This window comes from Zonotrichia albicollis, chromosome 2 (genome assembly GCF_047830755.1).
Source record: "Zonotrichia albicollis isolate bZonAlb1 chromosome 2, bZonAlb1.hap1, whole genome shotgun sequence".
NCBI classification, from domain to species: domain Eukaryota; kingdom Metazoa; phylum Chordata; class Aves; order Passeriformes; family Passerellidae; genus Zonotrichia; species Zonotrichia albicollis.
The window spans coordinates 55,441,210-55,466,220 of record NC_133820.1 but is presented as its reverse complement, the minus strand read 5'-3'; the positions used below and the strand labels follow the sequence as shown (position 1 = coordinate 55,466,220).

Sequence of the window (25,011 nt, the reverse complement as noted above, 5' to 3'; positions counted from 1 at the left end):
TGCCCTTGTAGGCAAACAGGTGTCATGTCTCTTCTCACTGTTTTGTTTAGACATGGCCCTGGTTACAGAATTACATTTGTAGCAAAATGACATTCACCAGTGATGAAATACAGCAAACTGAGATGGTGAGCATAGTGACACTCTAACGATGCACAGCAACATGCCATCATAATTCTTGTCTGAGATGAAGAAAGACTTTGTGACTCCTTGGATCGGTTTCCATTCTGGCTCTGAGCGCATTGCATCGAGCTCTGTTTATGACCCATGTTTTAATAGTAAATCCTGGTTTTGTCTGTATTAAATTTCTAAGATTCGATAGGAGTTACCGGTGAAAAGTGATGAGTTCATGAGGTTGTTTAGGATTGTCTGACAACAGCTAGGAAACTGATTTAGCTTTCAGGAGAGAGAGTTAACATGGGAATTTTTTTTTTCCATTCAGCACTGCAGGAGAAGAGGCGTTTACCATTGAAATAAGTTCAGGACTAGGAGATTGCTTGTATTGTCAAATCTTGAGGTAGTCAAAATGATTTTTCCCTGGTTAAGGAGTGCAGTATGTATCCAGGCATGAGAAGCACAAAGACAATCTGTGGACGATTGCTCAGGTGTTCTAAGCTGCAAAACTTCTTGAGCAGACAAGAAGTTGTTTTTCTTCCTCTCTGCCGTGATACCAAGCATTGCTGCAATCCATATTCTTGCTGTAAAAGCACTTTGGGACAACCAGAATGGAGATTTAATTTAGCAATCAAACATTTCTATTATTCCCTATTTCATGTCAGAGGAGTTGCTGGTGGAATACTGATATTTTATGTGTAGGGAGTGGGGCTGAGGGAAATGCTCCATAGAGATGGGAAATGACAGCTCTCACTTCTTTGCTTAAAGATATTCTGCTTTGCTTTGTTGCTGCTGTGAGAAAAAACATCTCTTCTAGATGTAAAGAGTGGATTTTTCTGCCTTCTGAGCAGAGGAAAGCTTCTGAGTCTCAGTGAGAACATGCCATTAAATATGTTTGCAGCCCATTAGGCCTGAAGACTTCAACATGTGCTGTACCACTGAGAAGGAGATTTTTTTTGATATGTGATGGTTTCACTCATATGGTGCTTCCATCGTGTTTTACAAGAGAACATGCAACTTTTAAAGCCTTTTGGCACAGGTAGTTAGTTAGTTCCCACAGAGATGTAAAGTGATTACCTGATAGTTAACAAGAAAAACCTTTTCCAAGGTTTCCATCTATGTTGAGGTGTTTTTTTTTTTTTTTTTTTTTTTTTTTTTCTTTTTTTGTTAATGGGATCACAGAATAGTTTGGGTTGGAAGGGACCTTTTGTCCAGCCTCCCTAGAATGAGCAGGGGCATCTTCAGCCCAGAATGGGTCACCTGCCACTTTCCTGGACAAACTGTTTCAGTGTTTCACCACCGTTGCTATAAATATCTTCTTTCTCATATCTAGTCTAATTCCATCCTCTTCTAGTTCTAAAACATTGCCCTTGTCCTACTGCAACAGGTCCTGATAAAAAGCTTTTCCCCATCTTTCCTATAAGCCCTCTTATGCTCTTTTTGAGTGCATACATTTAAATTTTAATTTTTACAATTTAATTAATTTAAATTTTTATACAAAAGTGTAGGCACTTTCTTACAGTTTGGTAATAGAAAATAAATTTTTTTGCAGTCGTACAAACCTAGTGTAGCCTGGTATACAGTTTTTTCTTCCTGCTGTCATTAGGACAGATGACTCCTGCAAACTCATGAGGAAGAGTATGAGCAAGGTGGAAAGCTCAGCTCTTGAACTGCTGAATCTGTAGGTCAGTAAGCAAAATTTGAGACTTTCAAAGGTCATTGTGGTTTTAGAATGAGATTCCTCTAATTAAGGGGCATTTTGACTATTACTTTCTAAAACAATTAGAAATCTATTCCAAAAGGCAGCAAAAGACCAAACATCTCTAAAATTTCAGTGTGTGTTGTGAGTCTGATCAAAATGTCCATGTGTGCTTTTGATACAGAAGAAAAGCTTATAACTCTCATTTGTGTATCTCTGTCTGAATTCTGGCACCAGGTCAAAATAGACAGGTGAAGAACCTTGGATTTGATACAAGCTAGTAATTTCTGAGGAATAACATTTTGTCGTAAGTGACTTGGAAAATTCAAGAGAGAAAATTACATGGATATCACATGTCCTTTATTTACCAAAAGATCTCTCATGAATTCATTCAAATAATAGCAGCCTCAGCAGCAGTAATAGTAAGAAAAGAAACATTTATATACATAAGTATTTTGGTGAACTCTGTAGTAGTGGTAATAATGCAAATAAAGACAATTATATACCTGTGTAGTTTGGTGAACACCTATTAAAGTGAAATAGCATAGAAGTGCTTGAAGCATGCCATGATTTTCTTCTGATGAACTTGACTTTCCTGGTAATCTGAAAGATGACTGAAGAGTTATAGCTTGTAGGAAAATAAGCCAAAATAAACTGCATCTTTATAATATTCTTTATTAGAAAATGCTCTAGGGAGCATATAGAGTTTAAAAATTCAATGCCTTTTCCTGGTGATACTTTCATCACAAAATAATGGCATTTTCTTGCAGACTATTTCAAATTAATTATTTTAAATTACTGAGATAGTTGGTGGGTGATAGTTTTTGAGAGCTGTTTTTGAGAGTGAAGTGGCTCCTTTGTTATGTGCAACTAGCCTTATAAGCAGTATTAATTATGCCACATTGTAAAATTCTTCCTATTTAAATGGTGAAGTAAGATACAAGGAATGAATAATAATATTTAATATCTGTTGTTGCGATGGGCATATGGCAGGTAGAAGATAAAGAGGAGTAAAACTGAAGAAAAATAGTGCGTGAAAAGATCTGTTAATTGAACTGTGCTCCAATTCCCTAATCTCACAATTTTTAAAATTATTCTTCCGTAGCCTCAGACCATTCGGCAGACTCTTCAAAAGACACTGCAGTACTTTGAGCATCAAGTTATTGGGTAAGTGTTAATGTGAGGTGGGGAAAGGTGCATGGTAATGCTTTGCTCTGTGCTTTCCAATTCACAGCATTCCATGATAAGCTTTTTAATTTAATTTTTAACTTTTTCTCTCAAATTCTTAGAGATGCTTTGGAATAGCAGTACATAACCTGGATGTAAATGGTAAACTGCTGTTCAATCCTGCTTCTGTACAATCCCATCAGATGGCGACTGCTTAATGAACTGGAATGTTTCTTATAAAAAGAGAATAGCAACTTGTTTTTCATTCATAGAATATCAGGTTGGCAAGGGACCTCAAAGCTCATCTAGTCCAACCTTTCATGACAGAAGCATCGTCTAGACAAGATGGCTCAGCACTCTGTCCAGCTGAATCTTGAAATTGCCCATCATTGGGCAATTAATCCTTAATCCTTTGCCTCCACTTCTGAAAGATTTTTGTTGACTTTGCATTTGTATAAGGAGTTGTTATAACTTTTTTTTTCCTGTAGTTACAGAGATGCAGAGAAGAATTTTCACAATATATCAAACAGATGCTCCTATACAGACTGCTCTGGCAATGAAGAAACTGAAGATGTCTCAGGAATTCTCCAGTGTACGGCTAATGTGCTTGGTATGTGTTTTTTCAAGGAATTTGTTTCCTTTAGTTACAAGGAAATTTTACTGACCATCCTAATGCCAGCAATGAAACAAGAAATTTTTGGTCTAACCACAGAAATTTAGAATATAGGCAGCAACATACTAGTGCACTGTTACTACATTTGTTTCCTTTTCTACATACATTTTGAACTTTTAAGACAATCCAGATGTGATTGTCAGTGGAGGCAGTGAATGTGTATTGTGCAATACCCAGTGATTTGAGAAGTTTCAAAGGCTTTTGGCAAGTGGACTTGCTTCTGTGCAGGCCTTAGAATTATCTTTAGGGTTTTTAAAGGGGTTCTGCAGAACAGCAGTCACTTTTATCATCTGTGGGCCTGGTGGATAGAGGGCCTGAGAAACAGCAGCAGGGTGTACCTGAGACATGAAACATTCTGGAAACTTAGATTTTCTTCAGCAAGAGGCACAACACTGAAATCTGACTGCGTATGATAATTAAAGATAAGTTTTAACTTTCCATGTCAGGGGAATATGGTGAGGTGATAGTCTGCTCACATTGTGATCTTTACCATTGTATACTGCTGACTTAAAATACTTTTGGAGGAAATGCATTATGTATCTGTCTTTCTTACTGCAAACTGTTAAGCAGACTTGGTGTGCTCTGTGAAACAGCAAACATGATCTAGTTTAGGGATGACTGTGTTTCACTGCCATTCAAAATGTTTAGTCTTTTTTTTTTTTTTTGCTATCCAGTGCCTTATTCTGTAAAATGCTGTTAGGGATGTTCTATGTGCCTTTAGCTGCTGCTAGAAAGAGGTGGTGTTTTGTATTTTGCATGTGTGGTCATGGAGAGAATTGAGAACAAATCAAATTCTAAATGTGTCCAGTGCTATTTACCTTTTGGTTTTTTTTTTTTTTTTAATTCTAAAATACTTGCATGCTAGTTCTCTAAAACAGATGCTATGAGTGATAAGGCAGGACTCATGCAAAGCTGAGACTTTTCATGTTACCAGGTGCATATTAATATTATAAAAAGCCAGACTAGACATTCAGTATTTGTTTCACCATGACACGAAATATGAGTTATACGAAACAGTTATGAATAGTTTTTCACCTTCATAGTGCTTTTAAAGCAGTATGTCAGTCCCAGTACCTCAGCATGGCTGAGTAATGTGCAACCTGTTTCTTCAGTGGTATCCTCAAAATGCATGTTTATTAGGGGCAGATTGGGACCACAGTATAGGGATAACATCTAAGCATTACCATGTTGGGGAACTATTAAAGTGGGCTTTGTTGAAAATTAGGTTGCAGAGACCTTTTCTTGGACAAGTCTGCCTCTTAAAGAAAGAGTTCTTAGCAAAAAAACCCACTTCAGTATGAGCAAAACACTGTGATAATTTAAAAGCAATCCTTCTCCCTATCTGGGATAAGAACATAAGGGAATGAACAGTAAACCCAACTTCTTTATTTTAATTGTAGCTCCTGTCACAACAGGGAAAAAATTAATGGAGGCTGTGTAATTAATTCTCACATACACAATTATTTTCTTGTTGAATAAGGTCTGGTAAGATTGGCCTCTGTGAAAGAGGGATGTAACCACTGGGGTGTGTACCTGGAGCAAGTGGCATTGCTGAGACAGGAGGCAAGCATGGATCTGACTGTGATGAAGGCTAGAGAAACTGTTGAACCAAATCTGGCTCTTAGTTCATTTATATGAGCAGTAAGAGACACTTGCTGTCTAGGGCTGGAAGAAAATGTTTCCTTAAAGATGCTTGGAAGCATCTTCCTGCTCTCTAACCTTAGATACTGCCAACATAATTCACCTCTTCCAGTCTCCTAACCACCTCTAAAAAAGTCATTTGGCATTCCTTATTCATCAGAAGAGTGCAGAGATCTCTGGTAAGCTTGGAGGACTCTGAGCAGATGCTTCACACTGTGGTCCTGGTGCTTGCGCTGCTCACCGGGAAGTGCTGACTGCAAGCTATTCACTCAGCTCGGTGCATGTGATCTATCATGTATGAATGCTGCAATTTTCCTCCTGTCAAGTCAGCACTAAAGTGTGTCACCATCTTCCTGCAGTGCAAGGACCTGGTTCTCCTTGTTTCCTTGCTGAGTTGCTCTGCTACAGTCTAGACATCAGTAGAAGTCTCCCTGCTTTAAACTACTGTAATGGAAGGAACCCATGTCCATCAGATTCACATGCTGTAAACTGTGTGTGGTACCAGATCAGTCCCACTGTTTTCCTTTACAAGGACGGCTTCTGAGGCTGGAGTATTTTATTTAACTTTCCATCCTTTCAAAAATAGTCCAGACAGCTTCATGATGGACTCAGCTTTCATTAATTAGTGCATGCATACTTTTACAGTGTCCTTCATAAGCCTGTAGAAATGGAGAGTCCTTTAGGTTGAAAAAGACCTTTAAGATCATCAAGTCCAATTGTTAGTGCAGCACTGCCAAGTACACCACTAAACTGTGTTCAGAGGAGATTGACAGTGTTGGTTTGAACCTATTTTAGAAATAAATGATAAGAGAAAGATGTCCATGATGAAGTATGTTATGTGGATTACTACCACATTTCTTTCTTAGGTGACTATAAACTTATACTGAGGTATGTTAGAGAGAAAAGTTGTATCTCAAGAGATTCCTTATTTGACCTTGGGCAAGTTTTTATTCTTTCTGTGCCTCAATTTCCCATCTGTATAATGGAGATAACAGGATTTTTGTAATCCTTTAAACCACATGTCAGTGCTATTCAGATTTCAACCTTCTTGAAGTAAAGACATTTTCATACCCTTTGTATATTCAGCATTTTGAACAATGACAGCAAATCTCGTTTGGGACTGCTTTTGTCCTCATGATTTAAAATAATTTGATTTCATGTAAGATTAGAGTGTGCATTTTTACTTAAATGCGTCCAGAATAAAGCAGAAGACCTTCATGTAGCTGCAAATGAAAAATTTGGTAACAGGAAATTACGGATGAAAACTTCATGACCCATCTCCTCTTTATTTCTTTGGCAGATATTCAAAGAAGGTCTGTGCTACTGAGTTGTACAAAGCAGTAGAGAAATGCTCGATTTTCCTTTTTTGAACCCCACTCAGTACTTCCAATATATCACATGATATTTCTCATATCCCAAATGCACAAGTCAGATAAAAACTGTACAACCTTCACCTCACCTCATCCAAACACTCTTTTCAGATACTGCAAACAATTAGTGTAGCCTTTGTGAATGTGAACTATTTTTCACTCTTCAGTCCTTCACAGGGAAAAAAAGAAAGGGAGCTTCATTAAGGCAGTTATCTGTCTTTTAAATGGCATTGGTATTTCCTTTGGAGCCTCTTTGCATCTTGTTGAGGAACTGTGTAATCTGTCCTCACTTTGATAGTAAAACTAATGAAAAGTAACCTAAATTCATAAAGTCGTATAAAAAGAGCTGTTGCGCAAAATCTGTAAAGCAGCAGTAACTGTTCACACCCAGTCTCTGATGACATGGAAGAAGTGTTCTCTTTGAAAGCCCATCTGTGTATTTTAAACTGCAGTATATAAATTGCATGTACTGCACCACCATGTTAGATAAACTCTATAAATTACACTTGGTCACACAGTCTGAAGTTACAAATACACTTGTATCAGGTCATGGTTTCAGGAGAAAGGCCTGGAGAAGTTATTTTTCCTATCTGACTTTCCATTGCTTAAGGCACAGAAAAAATTCTCCTCAATTTTTTTAATTCAAGCAAATAATTTATACAACAGAATTATTTTTTTTTTCTCATAAAAATTCGGCTTAAAAAATGCACAGCACATATCAATGGCTAAGTCAGCTCTGCATGTGGACTCAAGTGTATTGCAAGAATTTTTCCTATTAGGCATTTGTATCTTGTGGGATAATAATGCTCTTTCTTTAGATTTTGCTTCAGAGAGTGGCATGAAGAATTTGCTTGTCTGTCTATCTATCTGGGCATCTTCTGTTTGGAGGATGATATGGTGCAGTGGCAATTCCCCAGGGATTCCCTAATACCCTGGTGATAAGATGTATGGAATCCTGGCCCAGAGCCCTGTCCTGTCAGGGAGATAAATTGTGTTTCTGGATTCAGCTTCCCCAAGTCACCGAGGAGGAGGTGGAATCCATTGTTAGTGTAAGGTTTTAGAGAATTCTTGCTCTGGGTGACATTTGCTTGTCACTACCAAAGAGAACATGTGCTGCAGGCTGCTTTATATAGGGCAGATCACTTCATGACTAAATATATCTTGCAGGGCTGATCCTTCATTTAGTACAAAGGGCATAATTCCATAAAAGTCATTTGTTCTCTGTACATTTGTCAGAGTTAAAGATCTGTGTTTCCTTTATGAAACTAAGAAAATCTTAGCTCTTATATGAGACAACGGCATGAAGCTGTGTCAGGGCAAGTTTAGTCTGAATATTAGGAAAAGGTTAATCACCTGGAGGGTGGCTGAGAGCTTCAGTGAGGTGAAGCTATTCAATTTTTATTGCTCCACTGCTGAGCACTTGGGAAGTGGTCACAGCACCAAACCTGACAGATTCAAGAAGTGCTTGAACAGTGTTCTCAGGTATACCGTGTGACTCTTGGGGACGTCTTGTGCAGGGCCAGAAATTGGATTTTAATGATCCTTTTAGGTCCCTTCCAACTCAGAATATTCTATGCTTCTGTGATCCTCTCTTTTTAAAGAGGAATATATTTGGAATCATTCTGGTAACTATTAAATAACTGCTGAGAAATACTGTATTTGAAAAGGCAGGAAATAATTGAAAAGGAGGTGCCAGGACAGATCTTAGCCTACCTTCTAACCACCTTAGACCAAGTGTAGAGTTTGGGAAAGGTAAACAAAGTTTTGGTAGACTGACTGCTTGGGAGGTGTCTGAGAACCGTAAATGCTTAGATATTGAAACTGTATAAATTTTTATCACTTCCCTTTGCACTAAGAACTGCAGCTAGTCATTAGGATGCAACTAATTTAGGATACACAGCTTGATGTATAATTAAAGTTGTTGGTTTACAAATGGCGTAAAAGGAAATGTTACATGGCCCAGAGGATTGGCAATACTAATGGATTCTAATAATACTTTATCCTGGGGGGTCTCAGCTATACTCACAGGGCTCCTGTTATTTAGCAGATGTTACAGTGCACTGGCAACACAAAAGTAATCTAAACAAAAAGCACATAATTCACGTGATTTTGAAACTGAGATGAGTACATCTCAATTAGAAAAGGACAAATGTTTATACCAAATGGCCTTAGACATCCCACTCTCCTCAAATCAGAACTATTTATTGTTAGAAAGCAGATGAAATTCCAGCAGATAATGAGCGGTTTGGAATTATGATGTACAATAGCATCTTGTGGAAGTCTATTTATAAAGAACATTTTCTGGCCATGATTCATTGACTGAATGTAGGTGTTTGTCATTATCTGAGGTGCTGTGAGGTACCTTGTGGCCTCTGTCAAACCTTCAGAAATGTGTAGGTCTCCCTTAGGTCCCTCATCTTGGCAGATACAGTAACTATCTATTGGTTCTTTTTTAGATGTCTTGGATGCCTTATGAAGACGCAAGGAACATTAGATTTCTATATTTAGTCAGATGAGTTGAGCCCTTTATATATGTGAGGAGTTATGAGAGATAATTTCGCATTTCATGGGAAGAGCTTTTAGATTTCATTGCAATTTTATTTGTTCCAGGAAGTGCAGTTCTGCTCCCTGTGTTAATTCAAAGACATGTATATTTACTTTAATGAAAGAAAAGCAAATAAAAAATCCTTATTGCTGTTTAATCTTTAGAGTTAGCATGAAACAAATCTGCTCTGCCTAATTTTTAGGAACTACCAATCTAATGACTGCAGTTTTCATTTAATGAGCCCTGTGCAAATATAAGAAGTAAGCCTCCCAGGTGGTGGTGGGGGACATAAAATCATGATAGTCTTGCTTCACATGGCTTGGCTTTGCTTCATAATTGGCTGCTACTGAGAGCACTATATGGGGCAAAACCCTCTTCCACTGTCTGTTCTTAATATCTCATGTGAGCTTCCTCTGTCAACAATTTTGAGCAGAATCTTTTGTATTTGTGTTAAGAACTGGCGATCAGCTCCTCAGCAAGAGGCAGTAATTACAGTGGTATTTCTATCACTGGTCAAAGGACAAGGAAAGAAACCACCTCATTAAAAGTGGATAAAAGAAATATTATAGGTGAACAAGTGTCAAGAGTTCTTTTTTTAACAGTAGTTCTCATTTATATTCTGTGAAAGATATGCAGACCCTGCATGTCACTGTAAGAGAGGTGTTGTATAGATTTTTCAGTTGTGTCACAACCACATGTAAAAGCATAAAATGGTGTTACTGTATTTATATAAAAAGCACCAAAAAGGTAATATACAAATGCCATATGGATTCCCAGGATGATATAAATACACAATAATAATGAAGTAAAATCTAAGTCAGTTATACAGTAATTAGGTACTGGTACTAGGTTCACTTACAAGCCAAATGATTCATCTACTGTACCTTCAGCATTAGTCTGTACACAAGAAAACCTTTTCTATTCAGAGACTAAATGTTGCTTTCCCTACCATCTGAAATAATTCTTTAAAATTCTGAGCTGCCACCTGTCTTTCTGTCCACAGGTCTGTTTAAGGAAAAGATGTTACTGATGCCAAAAATTTGATAATCCAAAAACATTTAAGAGACACTTGCTATAACTGAGGGTGGCAAATTCTGCTTCTCTTCACAGTATGAGGTCTGGAATTGCATATTTAATTGTTCCAACCCCTTAAGGTTTGATATTTACAGATTCTGAATGGTATCTCAGAAAAAAAAAAAGTATTTTTCAATGCCAAATGAGTCAGATGCTGGCCACTCTGCAGCCATTGTCTTCATTATTTACTTTTAGGAAAAACTGGATGGCTTGTGACTGCTTCTGCATGCTGCACCAGTTAATGAATTACATTGATTTTTTTTATCACATCACATAATAGTTTTTTATCACATTAGGTTTTTTATCTTCTGATTGCTTCTCAAGAGCCTATGATTTGCAATTTTCTTTATGGGAACAGAATCTTACCTAATTTCTGCACTTCATAATGTACAAAATACTTAAAAATAGTGCATTAATTCCTTGACATTTTGTAGTGTGTTTTCGGTTTACATTAACTGCTGAAAAGAAAGTGAAAATCTTTTGCTAGTATGTTATTATAGGATGAAGTCATCTATTTCTGCTCCAGTTCAGTGAAATACTTAATTTGTACTTTGAACCTGTGCTTAAAGACTTTGGTAATTTTGGATCTGGATAGCAAATATAGGATCCCTTCTCTTAATGTCTTTGAGACACAATTTCAAAGGATAATAATTTTTCACATACCCAAAAGTGCTTTTTAGTGGAGGTCTGTAGCAATATTTTCATTCTGTGGTTGCTTTGCCTCAATTTCCAATGTGCATATTTAATTTCTCTCCAATATGGACTAAAATAAAAGTAACATTGTAAGGAAAAGCAAAAAAAATAAACTACTAATAAAAAAACGTTAAAGTTAAGATGTGATTTGTCCTCCTGGTATCGAAGGGACACAGTAGATCCCTCTCCAGGAGGAAAACAATTTGAGATTAATGCATTTTTAGGACTTCATTCACTATATTAGTAGAAGGTTTGTAAAGAGCAGAAGCTCAAAATAATGAGTTACTTCAGTTGGGGAGCAGCAGAGAGTGTTGAGATGATTTTTGGTTTATTTTGTATTGCCACCACTCAGTGGAGTGTCTTGGTGAAACCAGGGAAGAACTTTTCCTCTGTGTTAATTGCAAGCCAGTGCTCATTAAGAAGCTGTGTTAGGGTCATACATGAGGTGATAATGGGAGTTCAGTGGCCTCTGCATTTGGAAGTGCTGGACTGTCCTACAGATATCAAATATATATTTTTTTTCCTGGGAAGCTGAATGAAAATTTTGCTTAGAGGTTCACAGTGAAAAAGAAAGAATGGAGATGCTGGCTTTTCAGAATGGAATAGCAAATTGTCAGTTTTGATGAACAGAAGTTGACTCACATTTTCAATGCCATATTCAGTCTGAATTAGTCCAGGGCAAAATCAAACAGAAAAACAATTGTTCAACAATTGAATGTGAGATGAGTTTGAAAAGATTGGACTTTTTATGTAGATGCATAATCTGAAGGTTATAAGAAGATAATTTGAATTTGTTTTGTATTTTCTCAGCATAAAATAAAAAAACAGGAAATACCATATATGTTGAAATTGGAAATCATACTGAATGTAATATTTAAAGATAACAACTAGCCCATGGAAGTCTCTAAATGTAATAAAGTGTGCACTGTAGACACAATGAGTTCTGAGATTTTTTTTTTTAGCATGAAGGTTTTTCTACTTGTAATAAAACTATCTCCCAGTCTGGTATTGTCCTGGATTTATCTGGGATAGAGTTCATTTCTCCTCAGTAGCTGGTACTTTGCTGTGTTTTGGATTCAGTATGAGAATAATGTTGATAACATACTCATGTTTTGGTTGTTGCTAAGTAGTGTTTATCCTAAGCCTAGGACATTTTTTGTGTCTCATGCTCTGCCAATGAGGAAGGGCACAAGAAAGCTGGGAGGGAGCATGGCTGAGACCCAAACTGGCCAAAGGGACATTCCACACCATTAGAATGTCACGCCCAGTTTATAAACTGGGGGAGTGACCTGAACGAGGACAGGGACTGGCACTGGTGGTGAGCAATTGCATTGGGCATTGCTTGTCTTACTGTGTGGGTTTTTATTTTTTCTTTTATCATTATTATTATTATTACTACTACTACTATTACTATTATTATATTTTCATTTTGTTTCAATTATTGAACTGTTCTTATCTCAATCTACAAGTTTTACTTCTAATTCTTCTCCCCATTCCACTGGAGTGGAGGGCTGAGCAATTGGCTCTGTGGTGTTTACTTGCCAGCTGGGCTTAAACCACAACAGCTATGTGTAGAAATATGGGTAGGGAGAAAATCTACAAAAGATTTGCAAAAGGTTAGGATCATTTATATGGTAGCAAGTAAAAAGGTTATACTGAAGTATATACAGAATTATGTACTGTATATATAGGTGAGCATCTGTTCATCATTTTTTTCAATAAGAGAGGCAGAAATAATTCAGTAAAAATACATATTGACTATTTTGTGCAACTTTACACAAAGACATCACTGGAGCCAATAGCTTTGCAGAGAAATACAGAAAAAAATTAATCTGTGTGTTTGTGTAACAAGGAATTTATTAAATTAATATTTTTAATTCAAAGATAAACATCATGCTTCATGCAAAAATTATTGTCTTGTTGGTAAAGCTAAGGAAGAAGCTTCCTTGAAAGGAACATTATGATTTTTGGTTCTGAAGGTTGCTTAACTTAGTTTAATTTCCTTAGTATATCATAGTGTCTGTTCTTGTAGAGAAAATTCATGACTAACATAGACCAGCAGTTTGGTTGAGTTTGGTCATATCCATTTTTCTATTGGAGCTGATCTGATTTTCTGCTGGTACTTTGTGTAACTCAATTCAAAGCTGAAATGTTCTTAAAAGTAGTGGGACGTCCTCAAGCCAGGTATAATTCTTGTTGCTTGGAGTCAGTATGTTGCATCCAGACTGAACAGCCAGTTCTCCAGGATGGACAACAAGACCAATCTAAGACAATCAGCAAAACCTCAGGCCAAACACTGAGATAGAGTTCCCAGCAGTGATAATGAGGTGAGGCTTGCATGTGTAGCAGCAGAGTCCAGGAGTGATCAGTTCTGCAAACCTCATTTGCAGTCAGTGGCGCCAGGGCAGCTGCTGCACTGTATTTGTACAATACATATGAAAGGCACTTCACCTGTGCTGTCTTCTGCGTGGCTTTGTGGGATGTATTTGGCCATTTGTATCAATAGCCCAGGGGTTTCTGGTGGTGTTCTGTTCCCCTCTGCAGTCTTACAGCCTTGGGTGTCCCTGCTAGACTGCTCACTTTTACACACAGACTTCTAATGTTGCTCACTATACAATGATATTTAAAAGTATGATTATCTGTTTGTGTATACATATGAATATGATGATTTCTTAGCCATTTGCTATTAATATCCAGTTATGACATTATTGGTATGGGTTATAATTTAATTCTTTTTGGACTATAGTGAGTATTTTTTGGTAAGATGTTACAATACCATGTTATGCAGGCGTAATGGTAATGAGTCAGGAGTTGGCACACAGTCTTCTGAGTCAGGATATTAGGGGGCATTGTGTACCAGAGGTACTTTCTTTTGGCTTAGCTGCGGAGCTGACCATCTGTGGTCATAAAAGATCCTGGGAATATTTTTGTAATAACCTAGTTTAGTGACCAAATTTCTTTATGAGTAATGGCATTTGAATGAACTTTCCCAAATTATAGCTTTTACTTCTTTTTTAAAATATGCTTTGTCATGTTCTTATGTTGTCATATTTATATATGTAATTTTATGCATTTTAATTGGCTATTAATCATACATCATTGCAGACTGTAAAGCTGGGAAACCCTGAAATCCTTCGTGAATATTGTTTGTATTAACTATGCCTGTGTACATAGGTAGTTCAGACACTGCCTTGAGTTTATAAAAGGTTATTGTCAGCAAACAACATGACTTCTGTTCCCTGTTATACCTCAGGTATAAAAGTCCCTAATCACTCTGTTTTTCCCCAATTGAAGGCCTAGAAGCAGTCTAAACAATGAGAAGTTCAGTGATCCACTGGGATATTACCAGTATTATAAAGCATACTGAATACTCATTAAAATAAAGGGCCTGTTGTGCTCTCAGGAAAGAAATAACTGCTCTTCATTTCTGTTCAAATTCAAGAGAAATTTTAAGGTGTTTCACTAGTTGGCTGACAGGTAATTCTGTATGATTTCAATGTAGTGAAAAAACTATGTTGTTAATTCCCAGATTAATTTCCTTTGAAAACTCTGTATATTTGTAATTCTCAGACAGCTGATATATACTTCCTTTTATTCTGTTACATCTTAAAACAGTACAAACACCTGGTTAATTTTGTAACAGTGAGGAAAAGGAAACAGGCCCTGTAATAACTGGTTGAGACAGCAAGCTAAAACAATGAGGACTTAAAAAAAAATGGTTTCTAGGGTTACTGCCAACCACCACAGAAACCTATAGATTGACATCTAGTGAAAAAGCTGCTCTCACTGTTTTGGAAAAATCCTGGGCAAATAGAGGCAAAAAGGGAAACTGTGACATAGTAGCAATGCTATTTTGTTGATATCAGTGTCTCATTGTCCTATAGGTCTGAAGTTTGAGGAAATGCAAGAGAAGTTTGGGGAGGAATTCTTCAATATCTGCTTTGAGGAGAATGAGAGAGTGCTTCGAGCTGTAGGTGGGACCCTTCAAGACTTCTTCAATGGCTTTGATGCTTTGCTGGAGCATATTAGAACTTCATTTGGAAGACAGGCCACCCTGGAATCTCCTTCTTTCCTATGCAAAGAACTCCCTGAAGGCAATCTCATGCTTCATTATTTTCACCCGCATCAGATTGTGGGATTTGCAATGACAGGAATGATAAAAGCAGCAGCAAAGAAGATTTACCGCTTGGAAGTGGAAGTAGAACAGGTCACAAACGATAAGGTGTGTTCAGAGGGGACAAACCCAGGTAACTGCAGTTGTTTGACTTTCCTTATCAAAGAACATGAAAATGCAAATACCACAAAAGCACTTCCACCAGGAACTTCCCAGTCCCCCTTAGACCTGAGGATTAGTATCAGCACCTTCTGCAGAGCTTTCCCCTTTCACCTGATGTTTGATCCAAACATGCTGGTTCTCCAGCTTGGAGAAGGTCTTAGGAAGCAGCTGAGATGTGACACTCATAAAACGCTGAAATTCCAAGAGTGCTTTGACATAGTCTCTCCTAAAATCAGTGCCACATTTGAACGAGTTCTCCTGAGGTTATCTACACCCTTTGTCATCCGGACCAAACTTGAGGATTCTGATTCTGAAAGTAAAGATAAGGTAAGAATATTAATTTGGAAGTGGATGTGCTTAGATGTGTGTGGTGGGAGAGGATTTTTTGCTCAGAGAAAGGCAGCTCAAGTCCTGTGTACTCTGGAAAGCCCACTCATGCCTTGCAAACAGGGGCTAAGTGATATTCCCCAGCCAAGTGAATATTTTCCTAGATTATTTATAAGCTTTGTCTGTGAAGTTGTAGCAAATCATGACATTTCCATTCAGAAAATTCTGCACAGTGGGGTTGAATACTACAGTTTGAATAAAAGGGTAAGGAATTTTACAAAATACCCGTATTTTATCCTTAATTTCACTCCAGCTATATTATGATAAGAACAGTTTTTAAGCCATTTACTAGAGCCTAGCTTGAAGTATTTATTCTGAAAGTTTCTCATAGCCAGTTTCTCATTGCTACCTTACTGTATCTTATTTCCCTCTTTTGGAATACTGCTTTCCTACAGGTTTCTTCTTACCTCTCACCCTGCACTCAAGAAAACCAGGGCTGTAAGTGGTACTGAGTGTCACTGAAGCCAGTTTTATTGTGTTCCAGTTATTCAAACAGTCACTTGTCCTCCCACACTGCATCTTTCCTCCATGTTTTAGGAGAGAGCTACCTTAACCAGCAAGCCCTGTGTTGAGTTCAGTGCATTCAGCTGAGTAGACTGAGAACATGTCTTTAGTGTGGAGTTCTCCAATGGTTGCATGGAATTTGTCTTAATGCCTATCCTGGAATTACAGGGAAGTTTTTTGGTGTGAAGTAGGGTTCTGGGTTTTATGCACCAAAGTACTTGTACTTAATTAAAACTTGCTTAAAGGCTTGAAAGTCTGTGTGTGGGTGCCCTGGAAATACTGCTGCCCAAAGTGGAACTGGATGATCTTTAATGTCCCTTCCAACCCAAACCATGCTATGGTTCTATGATTCTATGATAATTCAAAATATAGTTACTTCTTACAGCAGCAGTATTTCCAGCTCCTCTTTGGCACTATACTTTGGCACCCAAAAGCCCATGTCTGCTGCATTTTCCTCTGGAATTAATGTTCCCCCAAGAGAAACAAACTGGTGCTTTTCATTTTGTATTAGCTGATGTCATTCAACCTTCTTGAAACCAAAAGGGAGTTTATTTTTCAGAACCAGTCCTCAGTGTCACCCTAGCCTTTAATTATAAGAAGGAAATGAGGTGTGAAAGGAGTGGAGGACTTGGCTCTGAGCTACCTTATGACACACTCGTTTCTCCTTTGGAAGAGTCTGGTTTCACGACGCTTCTGGCAGAATGCACCTATCCCTCTCAGAACCCTTCCCCTCTCCCAGGACAGTCACAGCCCTTTGACTGTCTTCTGCTCTTCATGAATCTGCTGTAAATCACTCTGAAGAAGAAGAAAGTTTAGGTGGAGGAAGGAGACTTTCAAAGCCTTTTCCCCTGTTTAAGTTAAACACACAAAATACTCTCTTACCTGGACAGATTTCATATGGCTGTGGCTTGCTCTCAGGAGAAGTGGCAGGAGTGGGCCTGGTTGGAAGCAGGATTTTAGATTAGGCAGTACCAACACCAGGAAAGCAGGTGGAAGGGGATGGCAGCACAGGACATCCTTTGCCTGCCAGCAGCTGGGAGAAAAATTGTGTCTTGAAGAGGGAGGTGTGAATTAGAGGCAAAAGGGTGATGGTGAGGTGCAGGGGAGCTGTTGTACTAAAGGCATGGGAATTAATTTGGAAACATCAGATTATCTGAACAGGTATTTTCTTCTGTCTCACCCTTTGATAAGCACTTCCAAAATTTTTTTGCTTGTGAATAGTTAAAAAAAGCTCAGCATATGATGCATTTTGCTAGATATTTGCTTTTTAAAAAAAAGAAAAGTTGCACAGATTCATAGGCTATGGTTGACTTGCTTACATAGATTTTGAGAGGAGGGACATAGCAATACAGTTTATGTCATGTCATTATCCATAAAAGTCCTTTATGGATAAAAAAAGTAGACTGGGCCTTGGGAACTGCATGCTGTATTATTTTCCCATAGCTCATGTCACTCATTTTGGAATTCTTTTCAGTTTGCCAGCACTTGTTTAGAAGTTGAATATTAGGCAGGTAGATCAGGAGCTGTAAGCATGACCCTGCTTAAAAGTTGCCAGTAACTGACTTAGACATTTCCCTATTTCTCTGCCACACACCTCTCTTCAGTTCATGGTGGAATCACATCCCACTTAGAGCTATTTATCTTTAAAAAATAATAAATAAATCTGACTCTGCAATAACTGACGCTTTTCAGGTTTGGTTACCTTCAATGGCAGCAGACAGCTCTGCTGCAGTGTTGAACCTGTTCAGATGTCTTATTGCATTAAAAAAACCAAAAACTCAAAGGCTTTGCAATGAACAGATGCTGTTCCACCCTCTCTTCAAAAGATGTTTATTTTCATTTCAATGCATAAATCATACATTTTTTTCAGACTAGCAGTGAGAAAGACAGAATCAGAAAACAGTTTTCATTTAGTCCTGACACCAGCTCTGTGTTCAGATGAAAGTAAGTCACAAACCATGATCTTTCCCTAACTAAACACCTACAAGCAAAATAAAAAAAACCCAAAACACCTGTCCTAGCTTTCAGGGTGTTGAGGTCTTGTCCAGTTTATTTAAGGACTCATTTGTGTGTTTCAGTTTACTGGTGTTTGAATAATTGGAATAAATAATACTATCCTAAGTTTCTGGTATAAGTCCTGTGAGGTCTGGGTGATAGGGAGCACTTCCTGCAGAGCTGTGTTGCACCTTTGCAGAAGCACAACCTCAGCTCATGCATTAATATCTCAGCAGAATTTTGTTAATTTGGTATGTCACCACCTGTTCCTTGGAGCTCAGAGCATTTACAGGATCCCATTGTTTTAGGGACCAAGCAGAAAAAAAAAAGGACTCTCCACCTGAAGAACATAGATACCTAGCTTTAAACATGATTTCCAACACCATGTTTCCTGTTTTCCCATGCAGCTAAATGCTTGTTATTGGCTTTTTTTCCTATGGTATGGTACTACCCAGATGTTGAAGGGCCCTGTTGCTGCTACTTCTTATATAGCTACTTCTATATATTCTGTTGCTTTTCACATTTCACTCTAGTTTTTGGTTTCGTGTGTGTTTGTGTTTTCAATGAGGGACCTTCACTCGCATCCAGTTAGATTTTCCAAATTTTGGATATTGTCCCAACATATCAAGACAACGTTTGCTGTTAAACCTCTCTAAGGAAACTCATTCTACACTTCTCTATGGGAGCAATAATTTATTGCAATAATAAAAAATAAATTTATTGTCACAATTAACCATTTGGGATCGATCTCTTACAACTTCACGCATGGTTAGTACAACTGTACTGTGCAGAAGTTCAGTGAATGTTAGTGGAGTCACATGTGGGATAAGAAACTAAATCAAGAGGGCTGAGTCTGAACTCTTGTGATGGAGTGTTCTGAAACCCATGTCAAGCCTATCCACTGAGGTGGAGGTGCTGGCATGGGAGGGGGCTGATAACCCCCCCAGCAGTGAGTTGTGCATGCAGGGCAGGTTGGTGTCCCCCACCATTGCCTGCCCAGACTGGGGCTGGGAGCTCCCACAGGTACATCCTGAGTGCAGCCATTTTCAGACTGTAGTGATGAACAAGGCCATCTGTGACATGATATAAATACTCGTCTCCTTGACAGTACACTGAGGTGCCTGGAGCTGCTTCAATTTTTAGCTGAATGGGAACACAAGGAATTGTGTTTCTGGCACTGCTTTCACTCTTCTGGCACGTTCTCCTCACGTGCCCCTCGTGAGCCATCAGTGCTTGGCAGATTGAGAGGAGATGGGGCTGCACTCTCAGGGACCCACTGTCCCCGAGACCTCCATCCAGACCCAGCCCTCCTGGACCATGGATTGGCTGGAGGAGCCCTGCCAGCACTTTTGGTGCCCACCAGTTCATCATGGGCCCACATTTCTGAAACTGGGTTTCACGTTCCCTGCCATATGCTGTGCATCCGTATTTTCCTTGTACTGCTGCTCTTCAGCTCAAATTAACAGGCCTTTTCCACATTTGAAATAAATCAGTTTTTTAAGAATACTCACTGGCCTTTGACTTAGGCCTCTGGGCACTTGAGAAATTATCTAAGAATAAAGCTGGCACCTTGAACTGCATTTCTGGAGATGCCCAGACACTTTTTTTTCTGATGGAATGTATTTGTTTTGAAGATTTTATTGAAAGCATAACTTCCCAGTTAACAGTTCAGCAAAATGTCTTCTGGCAAAAAAATTACTTTTATTTATATACGCGAGTAAAATTTTTTTTTCCGTAATTTTAGACATAAAATACTTTTATTAGGGAAAAAAGTTCATCTTACAAATTATAATATGCTTAAAATATGAAACACTGGATTTGACAAAAATGAGCCTCTGAAATTTTTATATTGGCAGAAATTCCAAATACCACATATAATTAGATTTATGAATGGATTGAAACTCTGTCAGGGGAGGTTTAGGTTGGATCTTGGGAAAAGGTTCTTCACCCAGAGTATGGTTGGGCACTGGAACAGCTTTCCCAGGAGTGGTCACAGCACCAGCCTCGTACAACACTCTTGGGCACATGGTGTGACTATTGGGACTGTCCTGTGCAGGGCCAGGAGTTGGACTTTGATGATCCTTGTGGGTCCCTTCCAACTCAACATATTCAGTGATTCAATGATGAAAAGTCAATCCACACCAGCGCGCTGACTCTCGCAGTGACCGAGAGACAACCCTCTGTGAAATAGGTAAGACAAAGTTCAAGCCTGCAGTGTTCCTCTCTATGAAACACTCCCCTCACTTTTAGCTCTCCGGGGAGGAAAGCACATCCTCTTGCAGTGGTATCCAGGATGTGGCAGGGGATAGCCCCCTCAGGACCAAGCCTCCATAATTTTCTCTAGCACCTTTTGAACGTGGAGAAGTTCATATTGTCAGCTTCTGTGGCATCCTGTGGACATAAGTCTACTGTTTATTCGCAGCTGTGAATGTGAGACCCCTCTGGCAACTCTCAGCCAGGTGTGCACATTCAACATGGAGTAAAACAGCTGGCAAAGAAGCCTGCTTGCCCCTTGCTTCAGCAAAGCACTTTCCCGGTGTGTTTTCCCAAGTGTGTTTGTTGATCACTGGAAACTGTAAAAAAGTAGTGCTTTTCAAGTGCTGGAAGGATGCTGTCCCCCTTTTTATATTGAGAGTCAATTCTTTATCTCCTTCTGTATTTTTAGTCTGGACCAACTGGATGAGACAAGCAGTCCTGACACTGGCAGATTAATTTAAAACCCACTGTACACAATCTCATATTTTTCTTTTGCTCTGTAAACTGTTTTTCCTCTTCTCCTAATAAAATTAAAATGAAATGGCCTGAAAGTCATTCTGGCATAAGGGACATATGTCACTCATGATCTAAGAATTCTATTTTTTTTTTCCTAGAGCTGATTTATTCACAGTCAGTCTGCTTTTGACACTAAGCTCCTGTTGCTTTGCAGGCTCGTGGAGCTCTTGGAATCAAATTTGTGTCTTCTGTTTCTGATAATGCTATTATCCCACCCATTTGTTTGTCAAAATGTGTATGGACTTTGATGGTTTTCAAGATGAATTGGGTTGGCTGGTTTGACTGCTTCTAGAGATTGTGGTGGGTTATGAGAAACAATAGATGACATGACTTTCTTATCTCACCAACAGTTGTGCATTGGAGAACTTTAATAACATTGTGAAATTGGCCCAGAATTGTTAGTAATTCTACTTTAGGACAGGCCAATAAAAATGCCATTCTGAAAGTGTTTTCAGTGATAGGACTGAAAAAGTTTAGCAATCTAAAGTTAAAATACGTCCTTCTCATTTACATTAGCTGAAAAACAAAGAAGCTGTTTGGAAATTGTTTTGTCAAGTGAAGTGGTTGTTAAAACAATGTGACTCCATGTAAACTCTTCTTTCTTATGATTTGTATAATGTTTTGATAAGGAAGCTGGTTGGACATGAAAATGTCCATATATCTCCTTTTGCTGCAAGACTTTTGCATGGGTTGCTAAACTACACTATGTCATAACTGGAACAAAATGCATTTCATGAATTTTTGCATTACATGATGGGAATACTTAGACACAACTCAGTTTGATTTTCAGGAATGGTTTTTTTTCCTACTTCTTTGTTCCACTGACTAAAATTAATTGTTGGTTATTCAAAATACATTTTCATGCTTTTCCTCATTTGCTTGTTTGAGTTCCTAAATGACTGGGCTTTTCAGTCATCTGATCTGAATGGGTGTGATGTCAGTGAAAAGCCCTTTTCCTTGGGGTGATTGAATGAAGAAAGCAGATGCATCCAGTCACTCTTTGCCTTGCTCCTTCCTGTCCTGGTGCTTGCAACGTGACAATGCATGAAGTCAGGCTACGGTTTTATGGATGTGTCTCTCTGCAGAGGCTGAATGGACTTAGAAAGAAGGGGGAAAGCTGGAGTGTCTCCCTGTGGATTGAGTGGGCTTTGTGCAGGAGCTCTCCCAAGTGCATGGGTGGGAAGGCAGAGCCTGTGAGAACACCTGGGTGTGCCTCTGAGCATAAACATTGGGTTTATTGCTCTGAGGAGCAGTGAATGCAAGTGTGGCACTACTTGCATTGTCTGCTTTGCGTTGTAAGGCCACTTCTACCCAGCAATTGCCAAACCTCCTGCCAGCCCAACTCCTGGAGCATGCTCCGTGCCTGAAAGCAAGCCTGAGTTACCCCAGGTCACTTGCAGAACTGTCCTGCATGGCCAAAGAGCCCACTCAAAAGAGGAAGCTTATCACTTTCTCCCTCCACCTTAAATTTTGTCTTCAAACCTCAAATTGGGACCATGGGATTCCCTTCCTGTCTGGTTTTGAGTGTAGCTTAATAGTTTTGGACCAGTTTTTGACTACTTAGCTTGTTTCCTCCAATCATGTCTCATAAATATCTAGTCTTTTGAATTTAAATTATAGTTGACAGCATGGTTTGACTCTAAATATTAATTTATTCATGCTCACTGGGCATGCATCTTGTTGTGAATTTTTCATGCTTTATTTCCATGGAAGCAAAGCTCTGAAGTTGTATGAAACAAAAGCTTTGCTGATGTTTTGTGGGGCCATGGACTCAGGTGGAATAGGCAGTTAAAAGAAATTTACTTTGCCTGAGACTTGTACCTGCATTGGAGCTATTTATATTCTGGGAATGTAGCTGAATCAGACATTGTAGACTGTGAAGGTCATAAAACTCTAATTAAGGGGAATACTACTAGGAAATAACACTTAGCTGGTTTTGCCTTAGGAATAATTAGTATGAAAGAGCGAGATAAGAGTGATTTGCAAAAGTCAGGACTCCAAAGCAGATGTTGATTTGCTGATACCCAGCCACGTATTTCTGCTGTCTCTGAGCAGTACTGGAGATAAGTTTGACTAGATAACATTTTGCTGCCTTTACTCTTGCCAAGGATGTGTGATATTCACCCTGCTCTACTCCAGGGTCTTCCAAGAGACTGACAGTGTCAGTAGCAGCCGATCACCTGAGGTCAGGCAGGTGGCCCATGCCAGTGGTGCTAATCTTTGTTTCATTTGTGTTTTGCAGTGATGAAATGGCTGAGGAGGACAGAGCACTCAGTCAGAAAGGATGAGCCTTTCCTTTCAACTCTTTACTATGTTGAGGACAGTCACAGTTCAAGTGTATATACCAGCCAGGCAGACCCAGTGGCTGGGTAACTGGATTTGCTCCTCTGGGAATATTCCTTTGCCCCTTGAGGGTTTTTAGGGCATGCTGAGGCAGACGTTATCTCACTGAGCGATATATTAGGTGTAGAAGTTGCATAAACCACAGAGGTTTATTTAACTTATGTATGCTTAGAGGGAACACAGGGATGAGCCCAAGTTCTTCTGCCTGTGCTAAACAATCACAAAAAAAAAAAAAAAGATATTTTAGATATTTGTAATGTGCTGTTGTGAGGATTCCCCAAATTTTGTAGGTTGTTTCATTTTTTATTTTTTTGAATATGCCTTTTACAACCCTATATGTTCACGTTGTCTCCAGCTGGAACATCTAAAATACATTTCCTTTAAAAAAGCACGTAGTACCTCCCTCATATTGTCCTGATTAAAGAGAGTGAAACAACTTAACCCACAAAATAATATTTATACTATTTGTTCCTGTCACTAACCTTTGGCTTTTATAAGTAAGGACTGTGTATCTGAGAAAAGAATTAAATGTTCTTTTTCCACAGACACAGGACAGGCATGAAAGATATTCCTAACACATAATTTTCCTCTTAAAAAAAAATAAAATTCCTCTTTGTGGATTGCAAACAATTAATAAACATTTGGTACTTCGACACCTCAGAAAGATGTAAACATTTTAAAATTTGGTCCTGGATGAAGGATATTGAAATGTCATTTTTAACATTTTGAATAATGTAATTTTTCTCTGCCTTGTGAGTTTTATGTATTAGGGTTTACTGTTTTTCTTTCTTTCTTTCTAAGAACAGAAATCAATCTTTTTGTTCACATTAGACAGAAGCTTTTTCTATAATGATTCTCATTCTGCTGTGGGCTCACTGGAAGAGCAGCATTTATGCAACCATCATGGGAATGAAAACGTATTTCAATTTCATTTTCCAATTACCTTTCTTTTTCTTTGGCACTTTAATCCTTTTTTCCCTTTCTTAGAAAGGGCTGTTATGTAGTTATTATGTGATCTTCATAAAAACAATTTCAGCTATTATTTTCTGTGTCTATCTGACAGAATCTTCATAGGAATATTCCAGTGGAGTGGCTGTAGTAGATTTCTCTCAGCACTGGATTTGGTAGGATCTGATCATGTCCTGTCTCAGTACTTCAGTCTTGTACTTCTCTCCTCAAATGTTGAACTGGTAGCTTTAAAAATGTCTGTTCTGATGAAGATGCAGGTCAAAAGGATCCTGCTTGAGACAGTACAGATAATAATATTGAAGTGTTTAAAAAAACCACTTACATTGACAGGTTGCAAAGATAACTGCCTTTGAAAATTCATAAAATAAAAGCTTAGAGCATAAAAATATTTGTCCTGTGATGTGTTTGGAAGAATCTGAAGAATGACCCGAAATTTGCAAACAGTCTATTAATAAATCAATTTCTTAAACAGGTATTTTAATGGACAGAGATACTCAAAACTGAGATAACTTCAAAGTCCTCATTCTTGGCTGTTGAAGGGAGATATGCCTGTCCCAAAACAGCAGTGAAGTCATGCCCCATGGCTAGGGGAAGAAAGTAAAATGGGGCAGAGTTGTTTTTTGTTCTGTCTGTGATGGGGTAGTGCCGCTGGCAAACTATAAACAGTCATGAACGGAAACGGGGCAATTTGGACCAGTGACATGAGCCATTTATTCAGCACATCAGTCTCAGTACATTGTTAGGACAATGGAGACAGGATGTTAACAGCTCGCTGATCTACAGAAAATGCTA

At 38.5% G+C, this 25,011-nt stretch overlaps 1 protein-coding gene across 1 annotated transcript in view; it reads left to right on the top strand.

Moving 5' to 3' along the window:
- Nucleotides 1-25,011, top strand: part of GUCY1A2 (guanylate cyclase 1 soluble subunit alpha 2) — a 158,921-nt gene that overhangs the window by 11,895 nt on the left and 122,015 nt on the right. The window contains exons 2-4 of the mRNA XM_074535173.1: nt 2,916-2,977; nt 3,466-3,587; nt 14,858-15,576. Of these exons, the coding sequence (XP_074391274.1) occupies nt 2,916-2,977; nt 3,466-3,587; nt 14,858-15,576 (903 nt within the window). The remainder of the gene's footprint in view (nt 1-2,915; nt 2,978-3,465; nt 3,588-14,857; nt 15,577-25,011) is intronic.